Raw genomic sequence first — 25,822 nt, forward strand, 5'->3', positions numbered from 1 at the left:
GGAAAGAAAGCATATAGTATAAAATGTATTTTTTTTCTTATAGCTTTGCCTAAAGAAGTCAAGGTTTATAGAATTTTAACACGCTTCACAAATGGACAGGTGTCTGATGACAGAACATCAAGAGTAAAAGCTACAAAAAGTGTTAGTTGTATATGCATTGAAGTGCTCTGTTGCTCTGAAGTATGCCCACCATTGAAATTTGATAGGAGGCTATTCAAAAGATAGCTGTCAGATGGGAATATGAGAACACACTGTTCATTGGTTACCAGTGGATTTCTACTTCTCTGCACAGAATTGATCATAATTCTTTTTGTTAGGCTACAGAAGAAATGCACGGAAAAGTTAATCTTTTTGACAATTGCTAAATCATTTGAAACAAAAAGAAAAAAAATCTGCCAAGTATATTAAAATTAAATTTAGGATGAAAATTACATCTATTTCTTTTTAGCATAATCTACATTTATGTAGTTTGATTTGTATTATTAGTTAAATAGACACTTTTCAATGTATTATATAGATGGATTTAAGATATTATTACCTTATCTATCATATACATATCTATTAATATTGAAAATATCCAGATTTCCAGTGTCATTAAATGCATTTTTAAAAATGGCTTCTCTGTATTACAGTCTATTTCCCATTCAGAAAATAGGGATGGACCTCAGTTTCCACGAAAAACTGCACTTAGTCATTTAAAATGAAAACAGGGCATGGACTTGCTGCATTTCTGAGTTTCAGATCCAGTCAGTTTTATATTATCCCAGTGTGTAAAATGTTATTAGGAAAAAAAATCATACACTGTCATGGATTATGGTTTGTGTAAGACCTCACTTACATAAGTACAGCTTACATAATCATTGTTACTCAAGAAACCACCCATCCATAATGCTGATCACCATTATGACATGGTCTTATTGGTGATGTTTTACATGAACATTTGCCCAATCACATAAATTTGATTTAACTGGTATTGGCAAAGAAGAGAAGCATGCAAAAGTTATTGTTAAAAAACTGTATTTTTCCAAATCATTGAAACAATTAAAAAGTGCACAGACAAAGGTTAATATAGGTGATGTGTACATATACAGACAATATTAGGATAGAAGACATTTGTAATACAACCTGATTAAATATTGAGTTCAGTTCTCAGCATTTAATACTTAAATATAACATAATTGTATAAAAATTGAAGTTTAGTTTCATCCAATAAAATATTCGCTTTGTTCATTTGGCTCAACAATATTGTATAATACTTGTAATATGACGTGCAGGATTGTACTGAAGTAATGATAATCAAGATATGATTACATTTGTTCTATTCTCTGATAGGTAACTTTTATGATAAAAAATGATATTAGTGTAGTATGAGACTTGACTGGTATTTGTCCATGATCATGATTTTCAAAATTGTTTCAAATGCTAAGCAGACTTTGTGTAAGATTTCCAGGACGTCAAACTGTTTTCTTAAGTATTAGTTGAGGTTGCTGAAATTTTAGCATGCCAAAGGCGGCATGGATGAAAGATTCTTTTATAAACAGCCAACAAAATTTGTCTTGCCAATATATTATTCTTTTTGTTTCTCTCTAAATATTGTGGCATACCTTCAGAAGAGGGAGGTACATTTGTATGTGTCCCTAAAACAATTTGCACAGTAGCTTTTTTTCACCCGCAAATTTAAAAGTGCAGAACTGAACTATATTAAGCTGTACTGTACATAAATAAGACTGAAAATAAATAAATCACAAGATACAACTCTATACATCATTCTAAAACATTATTATATTGTATTGTCAAACTGAGAAACTGAAATTATCAGCCTTCATTTCTATATTAAATAACTTTGTGACTTCAGCTTTTAGACATTGACCTTGACGGAGTAAATAGCATCTATATGTTTAATTCACTTCTAAAAGATGGGTTAAAAAAAGAGGGGCATCCAGGAAATATTAAGCAGTTTCTTACCTTCAAGTTGAAGTAATATTGAAAAGATTTTTAATAACTACACATAGTTGTTCATAATAATAGCAACCTTTGGGAGATTTATAAAAATAAATTAAGACATACTAATTTGTTTCCTTCTGTAATTCTAAGGATGGCAATGAACATACTGTAAATGTTCTCCTATTTTTTCAACAATACTATTATATCCTTGAAAAATAAAATACAGCAGTTCATTATACAATTATGTTGCAAAATTAACAAGTACACAATTAGTAGAAGTCTTTTTGTTTCCTCGGTGTCTTTTTATGTGTGTATATGAATATATATCACATACAGAACTATGTGTCACTTTCACCAAATGACTTTAAAACTGCCTAAATAACTTTTATGCTGTCATTATTTTATGTTCCATAGCTTGGAAGCAATAGTTACATTGTTTAAATAGCCTGATCTTATAAACTGAGACTTTCTACTTTAGTCAGCGGGGAGTATGGCATGCAGATTTAACTTAGTAAAGACACTTATCACTACTAGCTCTTCAATCCCTTCTTAAGCAATTAGATGCCTTGCTTTGGTCTGATCTTCAAAACATGTGACATCACCGTGGCAACAAAGCGTTAATCACCGCGTGTTTCATGATTATGACATCATAACTAATCAATAACTGGTTATCAGATGAGAATTACCAAGGGAAGTGAGGATGCCAAGAAAATATGTGCCTGTATTATGGCTATGCAAAAACTCCTTGATGGACTGAATGAAGCAAAAGTCCTTGAAGAGATCCTTCCAAAGTTTTGGCACAGATTTTCTAGACTTTAAACATGTTCATAGACTCTGCACATGTGCATACATGCACGAAAACTGAAGGTCAGTTAGAAAAGTACCTCTACATAGAAGGCTGATTGATAAAGCAGCCACTTCCAATTTGAGCCTCCTGGAAGATGTGCAGTAGTTTCCTCAGCAATTTGAGAAAGAGGGGTGGGGTAGGATTTCAGATGTGCCCACATGTGCTTTGTGAAGCACCTTTCCAAATCAGAATGGGACATCTCGCCACAGCCAACTCACCACGGCCAACTCTCAATAGCCAGTTTACCATGGCCAACTCACTGCGGGGCAATTCGCCACAGCCAACTCACCACAAGACAACTCGCTGTAGGGCAATTTAACAATTCAATTTAATTATTTAAAGTAAATAAAAAATAATAATTTTTGCCATTCACACTTCATTCTATCAGTCCTTTTTCATCCTTTCTTTAATTATTCTATTCCACAATTTCTCTGATATTGTGATATTGATATGATGTCCCACAGTGAGTTTGCTGCAGTAAGTTGGCCATGGCAAGTTGGCTTCCAGTTGGCAGCGGCAGATTGTCATAGACACTTTTCAAATACTTTGCCTAGTACCTATTGTAAACTTGTAGCCAGAAACTGATTTTGGACAATAACCAACTTAAAAAAAATTTACCTTGTGTTAAACCTGTTCCTGGTTAAACAAACTAAGGTTATTGATCATGTTTAGTCCTTATTGTGCCATAATTAACTTAGGAATCAATTTACATGTTTTATTTAATGTTAACCCAACTAATATTATTTTAAGTGCTCATTATTAAGGTTTCTTAGAAGAAATCTCAATAGTATACAATGGGTGCTTAGATCAGTGTTTCTCAACTTTGGCAATTTTAAGATGTGTGGGATGTGTCATTTCCAAGATTTCCCCAGCATACTGGGAGTTCAACTCCACACATCTTAATGTTATCAAGGTTGAGAAACACTGCCTTAGAGAAATAAATTTGTTAAGAACTATTCTTGTGAAAATGGGTCTGTTTGGGCTCCATGGATGTAATTATATTAATAAAGTCTTACTAGATATATTTACACATTAGTTTTAATTTTCATTCTTTGAATACTCAGATTTAAAATTGAATTTAAGTCCATTTTCCTAAAACAGCTGCCATTTGAGTATTATCTATTTTAACACATGGTGGGGTATACATACTTCCCTCGTGTTCTGTCCAAGCTCTAAGATACAGTGAGATTTGAAATACAGCCCCAAATTCAGTACATTCAAAAAGGATACTCTTCCAGCTTAGTATTCTAGGCCTCTCCTTCATTCAAAAAAAAAAAAAAGGTAGAAAGGGAAAAAGATTTTTTGTCAGAGTTGAAAATTCCCATGTAGACAGCAGAAATCTAAACAGAACCTGCATGCACTAGACAGCCTGCTGGCATGGAACAGGACTCACATTTCCTGAAAGCTATGTAAACAACAACAACTACTACTACTACTACTACTACTACTACTACTACTACTACTACCACCACCATCACCACCACCACCACCACCACCACCACCACCACCACCACTCTTTTTCTCAAAACCTATTAGATGGCTTAACAGCCATTTTCACAGTCTGTCCTTGTGGGGAAAAAAGCAGGTAAATGAAACATATGGGACACATTGCATGATATAGAGCAGCAGTGCAGTTCATACATACTAGGATTTCCTTCGTTTTTACATATACAAACTGTACAAAGTTAGCCTCACTGGCGTATCAATGTATATTTTGCTTTACATAGAGAAAAGACAGAGGGAACAGTTTGCACATCTGAAATGTTACATTAGAGCACAGTGTATGTATTTTATAAACAATATCTACAATTGAATTCAAAAATATGTCTTTAAAAGATTGTAGAACAATAATATAAAAGCATTCACTTAAAAAATGAACAAAACCTTTGATGCAAAATATTGTTAGACATCATCAGCGGGTAGAGCTGGTATGCTTATTTTAGCTCTTGTGAAGTATGCCATCTTCTCCCTTAAAAATAAATGTAAGGGAAACAAAAATGTTTTTAAATGTAGAACAAGGATATAATAGACTCCAATACTAGAAGATAAAAGAATAAAGAAGCAAATGACAATTTGCATCAAAACACTATATAACAAATCCTTAATCTTTTAACATACAGTGATTAGAAATACAATTTAACTGGATTCAAGTAGGGCAGTGCTCAAATGATATTTCTGCAAAAATATTTAATTTTGCGATAGGCCACTTAACTAGTTTAGAAACTTATGGGAGACACAATGTGACCTTCTTCTACCAAGGTCTTCCATAGATACTCTCTCTACCTGGAAAACAACATGGTGAATAAGAACATAAACGTTGATTACACCCCAAGAGTTGGGATTTGTTTTGGGAGATTTAAGTCTGCTATGTAGATTGGACGGATGAAAAGGATGAGATTACAAGTGTGTTGCATTCCAAGGAAACAGAAGAGATGGAGGCAGGAGGCATTTAGTAATCAGAGAAGTCAATATAGAGGAGGGTGTAATAAGATATGCAATCCATCATTTCATTACTCATCCCATTGGATTCTGTTAAGCACTAGTGCAGCATTTGGAATGTAACAGTGGTGGTGGAGGTTCTTATCTACCTTAACTAACACCAGGTTTCTGTTTCTGCTAGCTGGTAATGATGGCAAGGTTTGAGTAGAGTGTCTATCTTTATGTATGAGATCAGAGTAGACCCAGTGCAGCAATGCCACTAAGCTCCTTGTCACCTTTGTGCCACTGTCGCTGCAAGAAGCAGTACAGAGTGGAAACCCATTCAGCAGGCCACACGCTCGACCTCGTATTTCTCTCGGAGCAGTGGACTTGTGATCTTGGTCTGAGGGGCAGTGAGATCATACCCCTGTCGTGGTCAGACCACTACCTACTGAGGCTTGACTTTCGGAGGCCAAACCTCCTCTGTAGGGAGGAGGAACCGACCAGGTGGTTCCGCCCCAGGCGACTTATGGACCCCTTGAGGTTCCAGACGGAGCTTGGGGTTATTCCTGATACTCTCGCCCACAGTCCGGTGGAGACTCTGGTTGCTGCCTGGAATTCGGCAGCGATGGAGTCTCTTGACCGGATTGCGCCACTACGGCCGCTCCAAGGCAGTGGATCCAGGAGGCCCCCTTGGTTTACCGAGGAACTCCGGGAGAGGAAGCGCCGGAAGAGACGCCTAGAGCACTTGTGGAGGTCCAACAAATCCGAATCGAGCCGAGCACTTTTAACATCGTGCATCAAGGAATACATCAGGGCAATTAGGACGGCAAAAAGAACTTACATTGCCACCTTGATCGCCTCCGCTGAGTCGCGCCCAGCCGCCCTGTTTAGGATAACCCGCTCCCTCCTAAATAGGAGGGATACGGGGGATCCCCTGCAGGGTAGAGCTGAGGATTACGTCCAGTTCCTAGCGGACAAAGTTGCTCGGTTTCGGTCGGAGTTGGACTCCGATTCTGCAGATCCAGCCGAGGCACAAGGGGATAATCTGGTAGACCAGCGCTGGGTTGAGTTTCAGGATGTTGCCCCTGGGGACGTGGACAAGGCCATGAGAGCTGTGAGTGCCTCCACATGTGTGCTGGACCCGTGCCCCTCCTGGCTGGTTGCTAACAGCAGGGAGGTGACACGGGGCTGGATCCAGGCGGTTATTACCGCCTCCCTTCGGGAGGGGGTCTTTCCCCCCGCACTTAAAGCGGCGGTGGTGAGACCCCTCCTGAAGAAACCATCTCTGGATCCAGCTGTTTTTAACAATTATCGTCCAGTCTCCAACCTCCCCTTTGTGGGGAAGGTTGTTGAGAAGGTGGTGGCCTTTCAGCTCCAGCGGTCCTTGGAAGAAGCTAGCTATCTTGACCCATTCCAGTCCGGCTTCAGGCCTGGCTACAGCACAGAAACCGCTTTGGTCGCATTGACCGATGACCTCTGGAGAGCCAGGGATGGAGGCTATGCCTCCATCCTGGTTCTCCTTGACCTCTCAGCGGCTTTCGATACCATCGACCATGGTATCCTTCTGCGACGACTGCGAGAGGTGGGGGTGGGAGGCACTGTTTTGCAGTGGTTCTCCTCTTACCTCTCGGATAGGTCGCAGTCGGTGTTAGTTGGAGGGCAGAGATCGACCCCTAGGCCCCTAACATATGGGGTGCCGCAGGGTTCGGTCTTGTCCCCCCTACTTTTCAACATCTACATGAAACCGCTGGGCGAGATCATTCGACGGCACGGGATAAAATACCACCAGTATGCGGACGATACTCAGTTGTATCTGTCCGCCCCGTGCCAACTCAATGAAGCGGTGGACGTGATGAACCAGGGACTTGAAGCTGTTAGGAACTGGATGAGGGCTAACAAACTTGTGCTCAACCCAGATAAGACCGAGTGGCTGTTGTGTTTCCCTCCCACCAATTTGGCAAGTATTCCATCTCTCAGGCTGGGGGGCCAAACATTACACCCCTCAGACAGGGTCCGCAACTTGGGAGTCCTCCTGGACCCACAGCTGACTTTCGAACACCATTTGTCAGCTGTGACCAGGGGGGCGTTTGCCCAGGTTCGCCTGGTACACCAGTTGCGCCCCTACCTGAACCGGGAGACTCTCACAACAGTCACTCGTGCCCTTGTGACCTCTAGGCTGGAGTACTGCAATGTGCTCTACATGGGGCTGCCCTTGAGGAGTATTCGGCGACTTCAGCTAGTCCAGAATGCAGCCGCGCGAGCGATTGTGGGTGCACCTCGCTTCACCCACATAACACCTATCCTCCGCGAGCTGCACTGGCTACCTGTCGATCTCTGGATACGCTTCAAGGTGCTACTTGTCACCCATAAAACCCTTCATGGTAGTGGATCTGGGTACTTGAGAGACCGCCTACTGCCAATTACCTCCACACGACCTATTAGATCTCATCGATTAGGCCTCCTCCGGGTTCCATCTGCTGGTCAGTGCCGACTGGCAATCACGCGGAGGAGAGCCTTCTCGGTAGCAGCTCCGACCCTATGGAACGATCTCCCCGTGGAGATTCATACCCTCACCACCCTACAGACCTTCTGCACAGCCCTTAGAATCTGGCTCTCCCGTCAGGCCTGGGGCTAAAAAATTGTAACCCGCCCGAATGGTATGAATGTTGTGTTTTAATTATGTATCGTTTTATATGTAAAAAGTCTGTTTTTCCCCTTTCCCTTTTGGATTGTGAGCCGCCCTGAGTCCCCCCAGGGAAAAGGGCGGCATATAAATAAACAACCATAAACATACCGCTTCATAGGGCTTTCATCCCTCTCTAAGTGGTTTACAGAGTCAGCATATTGCCCCCAACAATCTGGGTCCTCATTTTACCCACCTCGGAAGGATGGAAGGCTGAGTCAACCCTGAGCCGGTGAGATTTGAACAGCCGAACTGCAGAACTGTAGTCAGCTGAAGTAGCCTGCAGTGCTGCATTTAACCACTGCGCCACCTCGGCTCCTTTAGTGAAACTGAAACTGAAAATTTCAATGTAGAAATTGCTGAACAATTTCACAAAGCTCATAGAGATATAGATTCTCCTTACCTGAAAGACTGCACCTGTAATGGCACTTTCTGGCTTTGCTCTCGTAATCGGCACACGTCTTTTGAAGCTTTCCTCATCAATTTCACTGCATTTAATCCCTGTTTCTTTTTGTCCTTTGACTGTTCCGCCTAATGGAAAAAAATTACAAGCCACATTTAATAACTCATAATATTATAAGGACTTAAGTAAGCACCTTGCAAACTATCTCAGCACAAATAAAAGGAAAGGCATCTTGGCACTGCAATTCAAATGACTTTGGTCTGATTTAATTAAGATGTTGAATGAATGAAAAAGGTCTACCTAATTCTTGACAGCTTCTTTAATGGCACTGTAATCCATGGGCAAATGTTTGTACACCAGAAAGTGATGTCCCAAATAGAAGCTCTATTAGCATGCCAACCCTTCCTATTAGCACCGTAGATGGATTAACAGCATCTAAAAAAGACAGCAGGTCACAAAAAACCTTGCATGGCAAAGTGGCTTTGCATACCCAATAAGCTATCTAATTATCCTTTGGATGAGCTAAGAAGCAAATACAACTGGAATTTTATAATCAGTTTTTAACCAAGGGTTTAATTTTTTTCTGACAATTAAAAGTATATAATACACAGTCTAAATTATATTTCATTTATCTGCTTCCTGTGATGTTGATTGGTTTTGTTAAATGCCCTCCTTTTGTGTTAATAGAGTACGCCACTGTTTTAATACTTCCCTTAACTTTTTATATTAGTATATTAAAAGCTTTTAAAGTGTTTTTACTGACTTTGGCATTGTAATAGATACAGTATTTCTGCAGTAGGCTGCTTCTATAAACGTATTGCAACTGAAGAGGGCACCCTCTGAATGCTTTTGAACTATTCAAAGCAGTACATGACCATGGAAATATTTAAAACAGATCTTGCTTGCCCTGCTGTCATGTGCATTTTCAATCTTGGCTGGTCATTTACAAAGAGACTCCACTTCTCATAACACAAATGGGCTGTGGGTAAGACAACAGGAATTTTCTATAGTAGCCCCCATTTTATGTAATTTGCTTCTGCCTTAAGAGCATGAGGCTCCACTTTCCTGTTTTTTTACAACACAGGAAAACAATCTTATTTCACTGGGTCTTTGACCTAAGATGTTTGTGGGCATCATCAGTGCAGTTTAAGAATAATCTCATATTGATGAAGTCCTGTCAGTGAATTAGTTTTTCTTTGTTTGTTTCTGTCCAAACAAGCGTCTGGTATGGGACAGGGTAAAATTTTTGCTAAACAAACAAACAAACAAACAAACGCCCAATCTAGGTTTCAAAAGATGAGGATATGAGGGAGAAGAAAAATACTTTTAAAAATAGTGAGTATGGAATATAGAGGTGCACAGGTAGTCCTCAATTTACATCTATTTGTTTAGTGACCATTCAAAGTTACAATGGCTGTGAAAAAAGTATTTAGAAACAATTATCACACTCATGACCACTGCAGAATCCCCAGTCATGTGATCAAAATTTGGTTGCTTTGACAACTAGATTGTAAATTCCACTATTCCAGGATCGTATGCTCACCATTTGTGACCTTTTTAGCTTGCTTCCAACAAGCATAGTAAATGGAGGAAAATAGATTCACTTACCGTATTTTTTGGACTATTAGACGCACCGGAGTATAAGACGCACCATGATTTTGAAAAGGTAAATTAAAAAAAAATATTTTTTTGCACTCTGCAGGCCTCCCAAACCCTCTGCACGCCTCATTCATTGCAAAAAATAAAATAAAAAAGGGCATGCAGAGCTTTGGGAGGCTCTTGGGGGTTGGGGGAAACAAACACGAGCACAAATGGCCCGTTTTTTGTTCATTTTTGCCCTCCACAGCCCCCAGGTGTGCTTTGCAAGCCTCCCAAACCCTCTTCATGTCCATTTTTGCAAAGGGAGCGGGGTTTCAGTAGGCCAAAAAATTCTGTATTCAGTGTATAAGACGCACCTAGATTTTCACCCTCTTTTTTTGGGGGGGGAAGGTGCGTCTTATGCTCTGAAAAATATGGTAACAACTGCTGTGATTTCCTTAAGCACCATGGCAAAAAAGGTCATCAAATCAGGCACAATTCATTTAACAACTGCCTTGTATAGCAATGGAAATTCTGGCCCCGATTAAAGTTGCAAATTGAAGATTACCTGTGTTCTTGATTGCCTACATGTCAAACACACTTTAATTATATCAGCAAAAATGTATATATTCCTTTGCTTGCCAGAAAGGCAAATCTCTTATTAAGCAAGATTTTTCCAGGTTAGGATAATGTACAGTATTTCTATGGTAGGCTTGCTTCTGTAAACATATTACAACTGAAGATGGCACTACGTGAATGCTTTTTAACTATTCAGAGCTGTACATGACCATAAAAATATTAAAACAGATGTTGCACTGTAAGTGTGTACATTTCCAATCTGGTCCAGTCATTTTAAAACCAGAGATCCTCTTCTCATAAAATAAATGAGGTGTGGATAAGGCAACAGGCCATCATGGGGTATGATACCCCACTGTCTAGGGAACATCATTTGGTGGGCCCTTGGCAATGGATAGTTTCTGCTGTGGTATCCACATTGTGGAATCTTCATCCCTGAGGTGAGATTGGCCTTATGCTTCTGAGCTTCTGAAAGTCCCTCAAGTTATACCAGCAGGCCTGGGGATCCCCAAGGAGATGGATGAACTAGTGAGGTAGCTCCATTACTATTAACATCCCTTTGTCTATTATTTCTTAGTTTTAGCTCTGTTTTCAGAATAGAATAGAATAACAGAGTTGAAAGGGACCTTGGAGGTCTTCTAGTCCAATCCCCAGCCTAGACAGGAAACCCTATATCATTTTAGACAAATGGTTTTATAGTTTTTAACATTTTAAATAATCAACATTGACCATTGTTTAAGATATATATTGTTTTAGCTTCATTGTACAGCACTGTATATTGTTTTGTGATATGAGCAACTATGTAAACTAGATAAATAAATAAGATGATGTGAGTTTGGTTAAAATGAAATTCGTTAAGAACTTAAAACACCTTGTGAATTTTGTAGATATTTAGTCATTTATAGAAGTAGAAAGTTTAATAAAAAACCCAGCTTTAATTATCTGGTTTTCCTAAATTTGAGGCAACATGATATTTCTATATTTAGAAGGCAATAGTTTTACAACCAGCTCTTTCATATTCCTAAATGTTTTTAAAAACTAGGAAGCAGTTTCTTAAAGGCAGAATGGATAGAACACCCTCACCCCCAAAGTAGCTAGCCTCTTGGTTAAATATACAAATCTCCTGAGACCCTGTAAAATCTAAAATTAATCCTCCTGAGGCAATTCTGTGATTATTGATATCAAATGCATTTAATTACTAAATTAGATTACATTTCCATCATGAATATTGGACTCAATAATTTGAACTATAATAATAAGTTCTGAAGTGTTAGAAAAAACAGGAAAGTTCTCAGCAAAAAAACCCACTATAGGCTGCATGGAATGTGGAGGAAAACACTTTAAGCACGTTAAACCAGTATCCAGTTTTCTGAACAATTTGTTTAAATGCCTGCACTCTTCTAAGACATTTAAAACCACTGAAACTTCATGCAAACAGTACCTGGCAGTAGGAAAAGAATAATACCAACAATATAGAGATAGTGTACATTCTGAGCATTTCAATTTTATATGAACACTTGGTCAAAACTGTACATGCAGACACTAAAACATCATACAGTTGCTTCTTTATTAGTTAGCTCATGTCCATACCTCTTTTTCAGCTTGCTTCAAAAGCTTTTGGAATCTTTCATCCTCCAAAATACACGGAGGAAGGTCCGTCTGCCCTGTTGCTTTCATCTCTTCTAACTTCTGTCTAAGAGCACGAAGTGTCTGTAGTTCATCATTCAGGCGACTCTGACGGGTCCGGGATGCCTGAAGATCCAGCTCCAAGTCAAGAGAAGTACGCACCAGGCGCTCTCGCATTGCTCTTCGCAAGTTGGACTGGCAAGTAGGCTATAGTTGTCAGGAATTCCAGAAAATATGAATATAATATAATGCATGCACTGCAAGAGAACAGCCTAATACTCGTGTGAAACATAACAAATTTGCTTTGGGCACTAAGATACTATTTTTGTACAAATGAAGTTGTAGCAGACTAAACTCTAAGGGGTGGTTATTCTGCAGTTGTTTTTATTCCAGAACCGGAATATTTTTCAGTCCCTATAAGATAAGAACCTGTCATACAATTTTCCTTAGGCAACGTAATGAGATAATACAGTAAAAACATATTCTGCAACATCTTTAAACTTTATTTCAATATCAAAACACAACATTTTTGGTACAACTATGATGAGGGGTATTCCTCGGGGTTGGGGAGAATAGGAGCTTGTAATATTTCTAACTCTGAGATTTTAAAGAAGGCTGGCTTTTAAAAAAAGATTGTGAACATCTTGCTACTGCATGCAAGTAAAATACATTACTATAGCAAACAGCGGGGCAAAAGCTGAGAGACTCTGAGTTCTACCTGCTCTCAAAGTAAGGCCTCTACTGCTATGCCCATTTATGGAAGAGAAAAAAATTGATATAATGTTATAGAGAATATTCAGGACCAACAGGAGGAAAATATTTTATAATAGTTATACTGGAATTCACTGCTAGCAGTTATGGAAAATTGTCAAGTTGGAAGATTTCTTAAAACAGACTAGACAGGATTACGGAGGATCATGCAATCAACAACCATGAATAGGCATAGTTTTTTTATTACTCCTGAATCCTTAAGCAGCATGCCTTAACTGCATTTGGTTGGACAACATCAGGAGAGGGGAGTTATAGCCCTGCAGTCCAAGCTTGTAAGCTTTCCGTGGGCCATTCCATGACAGAATGCTGGAGTAAATGAAACAATGACCAAAGGACTTTTCTTATTAATTCTATGTCTGCTACCCAGTCTTCTAGAACGGTGTTTGCTTGGGGAAATATTAGTGGGAACAGTGCAATTTAACAGTGCAAGCCTAGCAGCAATTTATTAAAGATTGAGGGAAAGTTCTGTTGTATGCATAATATAGTGTTAAGTAAGAAGGAAATTTTTGGTTTTCAGAGTTGCTTCTTTCTCTCTTAATGCTGGCTATACAATACGTAGCTGCTCTGAAATTCATGTATTGTCATGTTCTGTAAAGAATTCTGTTATAAAGTTATGAACTCTTGCATTTATTTTAGAAAGCGAGTCTATGGGCAAATTTGTGCCAAATACATCATTACATAGTTAAGGAAAGCCAAGGAATGTATTTTTTTGTTAAATTTGCATCCCACCTTTCCTTCCCAAATGATGCTCAAAGTGATTAGCTTGTTTTGTCTTTTAACTAATCAGGAGGGGTTCCATGTAATTGAAATCATAAGCATAAAACTATATCAATAAAACATTGTTTGAGGACATATCAGTTTCCTTGGGATATATTTGGAAGTAAACTGTCTGGATGTTAACTTTACAATCTGAAAAAAAGAATATATCTTGTTTGAGATGGATCTATTAATCTTAGTAGCAGCTCTCCAGTCTGCTATGTCACTAGAACTGGAAATGACAGGCCTGTTCTCTGACACTATCTGAGACAATCTCTCCCTTTTTTTAATTAAATGTGTAAGAGGACGTAACATTCACAGTTCCAGGAACAAAACACAATTCTAAGAAAAGCTACGGAGTATAAATTTGTTAGCTGATGAAAAAAAGTGTCTGATGAACAATGTGAAAGTTAAAATTCTGGTCAAGTACATCTCTCCACCTCAATTTCTTTGATATATGTAGTTGTCTTTATGATTCTTTTAAATTAATAATTGTCCAGACTTGTGGTGAAATCAGATGGCCTCAAAATTGAAATAAAGTTAAATTAAACTAAAAAGTATTCGCTACTGATTGCTGTGATAAATGTCTAATCTGAAGGAAAGATTTCCATTCAGTTGCAGAGTCTTTGCTTTGCATGCTTAGATTTAGTTCTTAATCTCTCCAAGTAAGGCTGGGAAAGATTTCAATCTATATCTCTGGGGAGAAAGTGTAAATAATAGTGAACTTGGACAAAGATCTGAACCAGCATGTAGCAGTTTTTGTGCCCAAGTCCCACATTTTTCTTGGCAAATTGGGTGACATTGTCAAATTTATGAAAAAAATTGCCAGAAAAACATCCACATACAAAAACTACAAGTTATGATCATCCCCTCTATTGCAGCCTCACTCCTACCCTGGAAAAATCCTTTAGATGCCCACAGTTTTACTATGAAAGTTCTGAGAAAAGCAGAAATGCAATGTCAAGAAACTTTTTTTTGCTACTTCTTGTTCTCAAAGAAATAAATCTTTGTTTTTTGTTCACCAGAATACAACCTTGGAATAAGAGAAGGGGCAAAATAATGATCTGTATCTTCCATAAGAGATTATACATGCATGCACACCAATCTGTGTATCATGCAGAGCAATGTTTTATAAATAAACCTTTATTATATGTTTGAATATATTTGATAAAAATAAAGAAATGAGTAATAAATGTCAAAAAACACCTACCCTTTTGACTCTCAAGCTCCGCCGTTCTGTGGAATTTCTCACAAAGAGAGTTCTTTTGGCCAATGTTGAACTATCGCTATCACTTCTATTCAGCTGTCAAAACAGAACAGGCAGTAATTGAAACAGAGTGGGTAGAGCTAAAATAAAAAAGCTACTGGTATTAAAACTAACAAAAATAACCAGCGCATATTCTGTTGGATTTGACTACAGTTTTGCATAATAGATAATTACTGATAAAACATCACAGTTCAAACACCAATAACTTAATATACAGAAAAATATTCAATTCTTGATTTTTAATGAGGCAGATGCTGTTAACAGTACTGTATTTTTGTGTTTCTAATGGCAACAATGTGACATCCTACTTGGGTGTGATCTAGGTTTGACACGGCCAAGGGGATGGATGATATATGCAGTGAGTATTGTTATTAGTAATTTTATTTTTCAACTGTGCTGATTAGTATGAATGCATACCAGATAAATCCCAAATTGCTTCCAGTACAGAATAAAATGTGTGAGTGATCTGAGAGGAAAAAGAGGTTTTGCCTACAAGGATTCCCATTATTAAATAAATGAAAGCACAAATAAAAGGAGGCAGGAGGCTGATACAGAAAATCTGGACCAAGTGATTGTCCTTGATTGTCTTTTTCTTCTTATAGTTGAGTTTTTGATTTTTACAGATCTTGGTTGAGACTGATTGATCATCCTGGTACTGGAGGGAGTTTGGATGTGGAAGAATTCAATCCACTATGAAGCCCTATCAGGAAATGATCAATTCCTCCCATTCTGTTTTGTAACAGCCTGAGGAGGAGAGTCAAATCTCGATCATGTGATTTCCTTTAAGTAGATGTGTGTATCAGAAGAAAAAAATGCTGTTACAGTGTCAGACAACTCCTGGAGGGGTACTACTACTGCAGTCAAAGATAAACTGAAAGGACAAATACACAAGTCTCTTTCAGCTTTAGAAAATTCTCAAAAGAACATTGTGCAAGGCCAGATACCAATATGAATGATTCACAGAAACTACAATGAAGAAACTATCTTTTGCATTGGAGGGCAAATAAATATTGAAAATACTGAAAAGCAGATTAGTTGATGACTCATCTGCAGCATACTGTTTTTGATATTTTGTCCCTGTTGTGTGAACATATTGTTTCAGATTACACGCGCAGACAGCAACTTTATTTGAAGTATTTCATTTTTGTCATGAAATTAAAAAGCAAATAGATTCTAATTTGTTGAACCTTCTTCCTTCTTTCTTTGGGAAAGTATTCTTAGAATAAGTGCTATTTTCATTTGGCAAATCATATTTCAAAAATTACAGGCTGCTAGACATGTCGTAAAACAGCAAAATGAATATAAATATTTGCACTGAAATGGGTATCAACAGTAAAAAAAACAATGAAAAAATTATTTTTGGCATCTGCAAGCTAATTCTACACATGACTATTGAGAAAGAATGACTGGGTTCATATATTCCACTAAAAGTAGCATATGGTGCAAACACAGTCAATTGCGATTGTCTTCAGTAAATCATGGTTAAACAATTCATGCCTTAGCATCCTGTTCAAACCATGTGTTTGCATGTCAGTAAGTGGGAGAGGGGAAGAGTGAAGGAATGTTAATTGCGACAACTTTATTCTAGCTTAATACAAAGAGATAAAGGCTAACATCCAAATAGCTGAGAAGTTACACATTATTTTATAGGTGAAAGCAATAATTTTCATAGCCTCACAGTTGGCAGATGGACACTAAGTTCTCTAGAGGTGGCCCACTGCCAGCAATGAGCCACTGCCAAAGAAATTAAATGAGTCTTTAGTTAGCAAGAGTTCATTGAGAACACTCTTTATCTTACCCTACAGATGTACTGGTTCCGCTCGCCTGGAGAGAACGTCTGTGAACGTACTATCATGCTGTTTCTGACAAAAGGATGCTGTTGAGACTTCAGGCTGGCTTTGTCCTTGGGTTGTATAGCTACATACTCAATCCTATCTTCTGTATTTGTTTCTCTATCAACCTGTGGATATATTATACATTATTTCTAATATTGAAAACCAAAACCTGCTCAACAAATTATGTCAATTTATACCATAAAGTTAAACTGAAACCCAAAAAACCAAGGCTCAAAATACTTTTTATTTCTTAAGACAGGCATTTAGTCCTCCACAAAAATCTTTCTTTTATCTGGACACATCATATATCGGTCAAGACTCTCATTGGCTGCAAGCCACATAAACAAAGAGACAAAGCACCATATACTAGAAAAAGATATTTTCGGGATTCTTAAAATGAATGCATTCTAAACAAACAAATCCCTTGTCCATTTAAAACTAAAATTAGGCTTTCTTTTAAATGGTGATTATTATGGCACTTTTAGGATTGTCTAATTCAGAAGTGATGAAATTATACTGGCAAAATAGCTATTAACAAGTAAACAATAAAACATAGAAAGCAACAAAACTGTCTCGTTCAACATCACAGTATGGCATCTGTAGACTTCTTGCTGTTGAACTATAGTTTCCAATATTTCTTGTCATTGACATGATGGCTGGGACCTTCTAGACTAACTGATGGCTGATTGACACGATGGCTGGTTTTCATCTAGAGTACCTGATAATGGCTATTGAGGGTTTCATGAAGAATCTTAACTAGCTACACATGGACTGACTGTAGGACTTTTGTATCAATACTTGAACTCTATTTTTGACTACAGCCTTTCGCAAAGAAAAAACTTACTAACCTAATTTCATGTGATCCTCATTTGTGACAGATTCTCTTGCACGACTTACTTAACTGCAATGATTCACTTAACAACTGTTGCAAAAAGGTCATAAAATCTGGTACTATTCACTTAACCAGTGCCTTGCATAGCAACAGAAATTCTGGTCCCAATTATGATCACAAGTCAAAGACTATCTATAATATGTTTCTTTGATTAAATATCAGTATTTAGGTTTCTAGCATACGGAATGCCTGAACAATGTATATTTGAAGAGAAACCAATTGATTCACACTTTCTGGTGAATTTCAATTTCCATAATTTTCTAAATGTTGTATTGAAGTTTTTTCAGGCATAAAAAAATTGCAAAATCATATAAAATATGTGTTTTTGAGAAAAAAAACATTGCCAAATGTAAATATTTAAATACAGATGTTTATATGGATTATTTTTAAATTTTTCAGTTTAAAGAGGGAGTAGGGCATAACAGATTTACAAATGAACATATGCAAAATTTATAGTTCATGGACTGAAAATGAACTGATTCATCCATCCATCACATATATAACCCCCCCTCCCCTTTCCTAGCACTGTTTTTAAGAGCTTGGCCCTTGTTATTAAAACTGCAAAACAGTTGCAAAAATAAAAATATTAAGTGTGTATGCTAGTATAATTTAAACATTAAATAACTTATTAAATATTTAAAACATCCATTATTAAACATGAATTATCGAACAAATAAGCATTAAATGTTAACTAGCAAGCTAAATATTTTTCTGTGGCTGCTCTAAGGACTTTTTTTCCTTGCTGCTTCTCTTTTTTGTACTATGAAACAAAAACATTTCCAAGTCTGTAAAGTACCAATTCAAAATCACTACATATGTTAAATGCTATACCAAGTTTGTACATTTAATTGAAAACGTTTTGAGAAGTTTGCGATGACAAATATTATGGATGAACTACAAAAGGCATTCTCGGCCATATAGGAAATGTAATTTAAAATACTCACCAGTATTGGGGATACTATTGTTTCTTTGTTGAGATCTACTTCTGTAAGGTTGCTTTCTTTCTCATATTCAGTACCACCTGCCTGTTCCAAATTAAAACTCATTCTCTTGCTATCTGTGCATTTGTCTTCTTCGATCTTTTTGATTTTATTCTCCTCTTCATTCATTTCTCTGGATACTTCTGCCAGAATTCCTACCCTGTGAGAACAAATCTACCCTTAATTTATTAAGGTATTTGGAAAATAAAATACCAGCATATTTGGAACCTAATATTCATACAATTAATGTGACATTATCAACAACTTATTTTGGCCAGAGGTAAACTTCTACTGAAACATTTATATGGTTTCAGTATTCTCTTCTTTAGAAAAAGCAGAAGGATCTGTTATAAATTTACTGTGTTAGAATATCATAAAATTAAATATAAATTTGATAGTCAAGGTTATTTCTGAAGATAGATATAGCACCAGTGATGGGTTTCCACTGGTTCGGACTGGTTCGGCTGAACCAGTAGTGGTTTGGCAGCCTGGGCCACTGGAACTGGCAGCAACCCAGGCCTGCCATCCCCCTGAACTGGTTCCCCAGTCAGCACTGTTGGCGCCGTCATCTTGTTTTTCAGTTCTGTGCATGCGCAGAACAATTTTAATTGCACTGCACATGCGCACACAATGCGCATCAAGCACATGTGAAGCACACAGACGAGCAAACCAGCAACAGTGCCAGCCAGAACCCACCCCTGTATAGCACCCTCCACATAGTCACTTATTAGAGCCCATGGATATTGCAAATAGATAAAATAACAACAATATCTTGAGTGGATACAAAGTCAGAGCATCCATTCATCTGTGGAAATATCTCACACAGATAATTATAGCCCAACAAGTCAATCACCTTTCAAACAACTTTACCGTAAAAGGAAGGTCCAAAAATTGAATCAACTATAATGAAATGTATGCACCTGTCACATACCATTTTTTCTTACTCTTGAATATGTAGCACACAAATGGTAGGAATGCATTGAAATTTTAAGAATGGTATCATGTTGAGATCATGTCAGCTTTTGTTCATTTAAGGATTCATTGAAACATACATTTTGAACAGTGGTGAGTTTCAATTAATTCCACCACCCATTCGCCGAAAATGTGAGCATGCAGCTTTTGCGCATGCTTTGGTGAGCAGAGCGGGCGAGGTGCGGAGATTAGCTGGGCCATGTGGCGAAGGCAAGATATACAGGGCAGGGTGGGGCCAGCTGGTGGTGTGATTTGCTGGTTCTCCGAACTGCACAGTATCATTACTATCGGTTTGGTCTTAACTGGCTGAATACCACCTCTTATTTTGACCAAAGTAGCTTAAAGTTTCTATTTTTTAATATATCCTGCATCTGTATTTTTTAACACAGTTAATTCTCCACATGATAAATTTTTTAAAAAGGTAGGATGTTTCTATATAAAAACTTGTTAATCCAAGTAAATTGACACATATTGGATTATATGTTTCATGAAAGATCCACATTCTAAATTGCTGTTAACAAAAGGTTGCTTAAAACAATTGATTCACATTTTCAGAGACAAATGCTACCAATAAGCATTTCTTAAAAGAGAAGAGGCAAGAAAGGTCTATTGCCTTCATGCCTGGCTTAAACTTACCAGAAGTTAAGATGCTATATGAATCTTTGAACAGAGGAAGTTCATGATAACAAAAGCAAAATATAGACAGGATTCATCCCCAGTTCATAATTTTTGCATATAGTCTATATTTTGCTAGCTAGATGCATGCTTCTCCTTGCTTTCTGGCTCCTATTTAAGAAGAATGATTATGCATATTCACCAGGCTGTATCTTTTTGAGACATGAACACAGAACCCGAACATCAGATTGGGAACAACAGCATGGCTCCATTCTCCAAGCTGCATAGAAACTAATATTAATTATTTTCCTTGTTGCTTTTGCTGTAATATTTGTGTTGTGTTTTTATCACTGAGCAAAATAGCAGAAAAAATATTCCTTCCTAAATTGCCTAAAGAATAATAGATTTTCCTCCTATCTTTCTTACCTACCTACTGCAGAGGACAAGCAATGTTTTCTGTATGTTGCTTTTTTATGCTTCGTATTTTTAAATGCTGTTTGTGAATAACCAATAAATAAAAAAAGTTCAGCTTACCAGTCTTCCTCAGAACTTTGTGTTTCCTGGGTATCCTGTGCGTCCTCATCTTCCTCCTCCTCTCCTTCCTCTTCTTTCTCTGCCAATTCTTGTTCTACAGCTTGCAGCTCAGCTGATGTTCTTTCCAACAATGCTGAGACCGCATCCTAACAAATACATGGAGAGCAGCTCTACTTATACTAAAATATGTACGAAGTAATGCCAGTAATACACCTCGCCCGTAATGATTGTGTACATGGACTGAGCCCAGAAAAATCACAAAGCTGCTGAAACCTTTCAGATTAAATTTAACAAGCACACAAGTATCTACAGAGAGTAGGATTACATCATGAAACACTCAAGACTGATTTAAACCTTGAATTGCTGCATGACATCAGAATTCATTACATATATTGTGAACTTCATACCCTATAACAAAACTTTATATTTAAATATAATAAATAAAATTCTTTTCAAAAATTGGCATAGACAAGGCAATAAAAATACTGACAGGCAGATCACTAAAGACTAAGTTCTAATTCACAAATTGTAGGCAAAAGCAACAAGTTGGTTTCTGGCATTTACAAATCATTAATCCAGATTTTACAACTGATTTTCCAGTTGGGAAATTGTCTGTATTATGAGATTCATGTAACCTAGATTTTGGATGTACGTTCTTTAAAACAATATTTTGTTTTCATTCCCTTTCATAAAGGAAACCGAAAAATATATTCACTTATTTGAAGTCTGGTGTAAATGTAAGTATTAATGTACATTTAGTTGTTTGGAATAGATGCTCAAGTATAATGAAAATAAAATGGGGGAAATAGAGTAGACCATAAACACTTAGGTTACATTCTGTAAAAAAAATAATCAGCTGCTTGCCAGCAGAAAGATAGCATTTAGGAAGAACAGTTAAATTTCACTACTCTTCATTTATTGATTTATTTGATTGACTGATATTTCATCTTTCCTCTAGGAACTGACAGTGGCATACATAGCATTCTTTCCTCCAATGTTTCCTCACAATGAAATATAGAACATAGATCTTGGAAGTCTTCTAGTCCAACTCCCTGCTTGAGTAGGAGACATTATACCATTTCAGAAAATTTTCAAGTCTTTTCTAAAACCTCCACAATTAGGCTAGTTGTTCCATTGGTTGATTGTTCTCATCGTTAGGAAATGTCTCCTTAGTTCTGTTGCTTCTCCTTAGTTTCCATCCATTGTTTCTCATCGTGCCTTTTGGTGCTTTGAAAAATAGTTTGACCCCCCCCATCTTTGTAGGTGCCCCTGAAATATTGGAACATTGCTATCATGTCTCCCCTAGTCCTTCTTTTCATTAGACTAAACATACTCAATTCCTGTAGTCATTCTTCATATGCCCCATAATCATTTTTGTTGCTCTTCTCTGCACTTTTTCCAGAATTGGAAAGATTTGAGAATAGGATTGCATTTGCTTTTTTGGCTGCTGCACAATACTGTTGGCTCATATTTAAGTGATTGTCCAAGATTCCTCTCACAATTATTGGCACTAAACCAAGTTTCACCTAATCTTTATCTACACAGTTGGTTTCTCTTGCCTAATTGTAGAACCTTACTTTTATTTATGCTGAATTTCTTTTTGTTTTTATAGGGCCCAGTGTTCAAGTCTGTCAAGATCTATTTTATCTTCAGCTTGTCTTCTGGTGTGTTGGCTATTACTGCCAGCTTGGTATCATCTCCAAATTTTTAATGTTCCCTTTCTAGTTCCACATCTGGATCGTTTATGAAGATATTTAAGAGTATTGGGTCAAAAACAGAACCTTGGAGTATCCCACTGCTTCCTTCCCTCCATGTAGATATAGTTCTGTTGAGGACTACACATTGAGTATGATTTGTCAATCAGTTACAGACCATCTAGTGCTGGTGCTATCTATACTACATTTTTCTAGCTTGTCAAGAAGTAGGTTGTGTTCCACTTTATCAAATGCTTTCCTGAAATCTAAGTATACAAAGTCCACAGTATTTAGTCACTTTGCTGAAGAATGAAATAGAATTTGTTTAGTATGATCTATTTTTGATGAATTCATATTGACTACTGGTTATACCTTTATTTGCTTGTAGGTGTTCAATGCACAATGAACAATGTATAATGATGTAGATTGGATTAAAGAGAAAAAGTGGTCCAAAATTAGTCAGTGAGTTGCCTGACAAAGGGCCTTGAACCTGAGTCTCTGCAGTCTTCTCAAACCCTTTAACCATTATAGTGTATATAATGAGCAAACTATTGACAAAAATGTTTAATGTGGCAATATGCATTTTACATTAGATTCCCTTGTACTCCAACAAATAATGTTTGAATGTTAGGATAAGCACCCTGTTCCTTACAATGAAGAAGTTGTACATAAGCTTGATTGAATTTGCTTCTGTTTTTTAGCAATACATTATGACAAGGAACTCTGGCTTATTGCTTTCCTAATAATCAAGATTTGGCAATTCATTTATAACATTCATTGTTTGTTTAGCCATTGCTGCAAGCAGAAAAAGTCAACCGGAAGCCTAATTATACTTCTATTTATGATAATGAAACATATAACAACTGGAGGCTACACATAATAATGTAGCACAACTATTTAACTGGTGCCATTTTTTTTCTAGCAATCAACTTACCAAGGAACCAGGTGATGGATTGGCTGCCACAAAGACTGAATACTTCTTTGGCTTCACGTTCCTTTTTCCAGCAGTGTGCTTAGAAGATAGCAAATTATACCACAGAGTAGACATCTCATTTGAAAAGGACACATCTCCCAGACTTATCTTGATTCCACCCTACAAAACAATGTATACTTGTTACAGAATTTTAATTTATGTAAAAACAAATATCATTGAAATGCTTTGTTTGTTTCAGCAGTCAAAAATTATTCTCCAAAGCCTTTTTATATTAGAATTATTAAAAACTTCATTTATATATTTACATCTTTTGGATTAAAATACAACATTTATGATTAATATTACAACTGAAGTCAAGTAACAATGAAAACTAAGTTTTATAAATATTAGGTAAGGAAGACTTTCCACATGATGCACAGTGATCCTTTCTATTATGGTTATAATGCAATGTGTGAGGTAGCCATTCTATAAAAGCCTGATGAATAGGATTCATCTATCTCTCAAGAGGGAAATTGCAGAAACATGTTTTAAAATGAAAAGTGAAGGGGAAAGCATAAAGATAAAGAAAGAGGGAAGATGAATGGGATTTATTTGGAGCAGTTGGCACAAGTGTTAAAGTAATTCTGGTTCATGATAAATCTTGAGGGATTAAGGGCACAAGAGTCCTTGGCTTGTAAGATAAAAGGATGTAAAGCATTAAAGTGCCAAGAGAGTAGTAGGAGTTGCAGGTAAAAACAGAAAAGATTATGCTATTGATATTTATCTGGTGATTTTATTTGGTAACATTTTTGTTTTTGTTCTTACTTGTTGCTCAATCAAATTAAAAGGGAAGTTTAAGCAGTATATTTAAACAAAAAATAAACAGATCATTTGATTAATTATAGATCAGACATACAATACATATCCAAAAAGAAAACAGAGTTATACACTATAAATCTGATCAGTGCAATAGATCGATGCAGGAGAAAGCACTGGCTAGGTTAATGCCTAAGGCAAAATACAGTTGGCCTCAGTTCATCTTATTCATGAGGAAAAAAAATGACCTTATATGCAAGAAAAGAAAATCTAAGCTCATATCTAGAGACTTTAATAGCTGTTTTGTATACAAATGCCTTGGGCCCCCCTCAATTTATATTCTGTCAATGTCTGAAATTATTAATCATTACACTTCCATTTTACAATCAACTACATGTGGGAATAATAACTTGAAGAATATTAAAAAAAAATAAAAAGTCTGCTTCTAACTATGATAACATTATATACAAGAAATGGAACATTTTTGCTGGATGCACCTTTGCCACTGAAGTCAGATACAAGTTTTGCATGAGTGAGGTCCTAGGTTCAATGCCCTCGCACGGGAAATCCCAAGCATGGGATTATTAAATTTCCTGGCTAATATTTGGGTGAAAGAACACTTCTCAAAAATAGTAAACATAGTCACTGCAAAACACTTTCAAATAAATTAAGCACAGTTATGGATGGATGGAGGTTATAGACATTCAATTGGCCAAATTGTATGTCCTGACTGCTCTTTGAAAAGGTTCACCACAATAAATATTAACCCAGGAAATTGCATCATCATAAAACCCACAGAAAAAATATTTATCTTCTTCCTTTCCTCATTTAAATGAAGCCTGTAACAACCAAAGCATTGCAGTTTTTCTCTGCAGTGGCATCAGAAGTGCTTCCTTCATTATCTTGAGTGGGAAAACTATTCAAGCATTTAGTCTCTCAAGTAAATGGGGCAAGGAAAGTAAATTCAATTATTTCTATTTATTTAAATATTTGTATACCATTTCTCATTTGTATTAATGCCAGAAAGAGTTAATGCTATAAAACAGTGCTAGAACACTAGTTATAAAAAGGATTAAAATATTAATAAAAATGAGGTGGTTGGTGAAAAGCCCCCCTAAAAAGAAGAATGGATTTTTAAAGGAGTAAATGGCTGCATGGGAGTGATGTTCTGCAGAGGATTGCTGAGAAGGTTTACTTATGCTGCGTGCAGAATGCAGGACCTCACCTCAAAAACATTAAGTACCAGGAATATTACATACATGAGGATGCTAAGATAACATGCTCCCTTTTTAGAACTAATACTAATTTCATCATCTTGAATCTGTTTAGTAGCAGAAAGGCAGATAATGTAGATGTTTTGGAATAGGTATGATGTATCTACAGCATTTTAATCAACAGTTGAGCTGTTAAATATTAGATTAGTTGTAGCTTCTACAGCCGTGATAGCAAACTTATGGCACGCATGCCACAAGTGGTATGCGGAGCCATATTTGGTGAAACTCCAGCTGTTAGCCGTCAGCTCCGGCATGCATACGCACGCCGGCCAGCTGATTTTTCACCCTCCCCAGGCTTCAGGAAAGCCTTCAGAGTCTGGGGAAGGGTTGTGTGAGCATGCACAGGGGGGTCACATTCACATGCGCAGGTGGGCAGGGAATTGAGTGGGCACACATAATTTTGGAGCACCATAAGAAAAAGATTC

General features: G+C 37.1%; 1 protein-coding gene across 4 annotated transcripts in view; it reads right to left on the reverse strand.

The window, feature by feature from the left end:
• Positions 1-387: 387 nt before the first annotated feature.
• WWC2 (WW and C2 domain containing 2) overlaps positions 388-25,822 on the reverse strand; it is a 157,267-nt gene continuing 131,832 nt past the window's right edge. For 3 of the 4 annotated variants that reach the window (XM_014051935.2, XM_014051934.2, XM_014051939.2), the window contains 8 exons: positions 23,329-23,487; positions 20,701-20,846; positions 18,544-18,739; positions 16,671-16,832; positions 14,816-14,908; positions 12,043-12,285; positions 8,299-8,426; positions 4,495-4,760 (listed from right to left, as the gene is read on the reverse strand). In XM_014051935.2, coding sequence (XP_013907410.2) covers positions 4,694-4,760; positions 8,299-8,426; positions 12,043-12,285; positions 14,816-14,908; positions 16,671-16,832; positions 18,544-18,739; positions 20,701-20,846; positions 23,329-23,487 — 1,194 coding nt within the window. In that variant the 3' untranslated portion in view covers positions 4,495-4,693. Of the gene's footprint in view, positions 4,050-4,494; positions 4,761-8,298; positions 8,427-12,042; positions 12,286-14,815; positions 14,909-16,670; positions 16,833-18,543; positions 18,740-20,700; positions 20,847-23,328; positions 23,488-25,822 lie in introns of those variants that run through there. The other variant, XM_087724547.1, reaches the window with a different exon arrangement.

Source organism: Thamnophis sirtalis, unplaced genomic scaffold (genome assembly GCF_051295495.1).
Source record: "Thamnophis sirtalis isolate CommonGarterSnake01/CBP01778 unplaced genomic scaffold, rThaSir2_p1.2 scaffold_10, whole genome shotgun sequence".
Taxonomy (NCBI): Eukaryota; Metazoa; Chordata; class Lepidosauria; order Squamata; family Natricidae; genus Thamnophis; species Thamnophis sirtalis.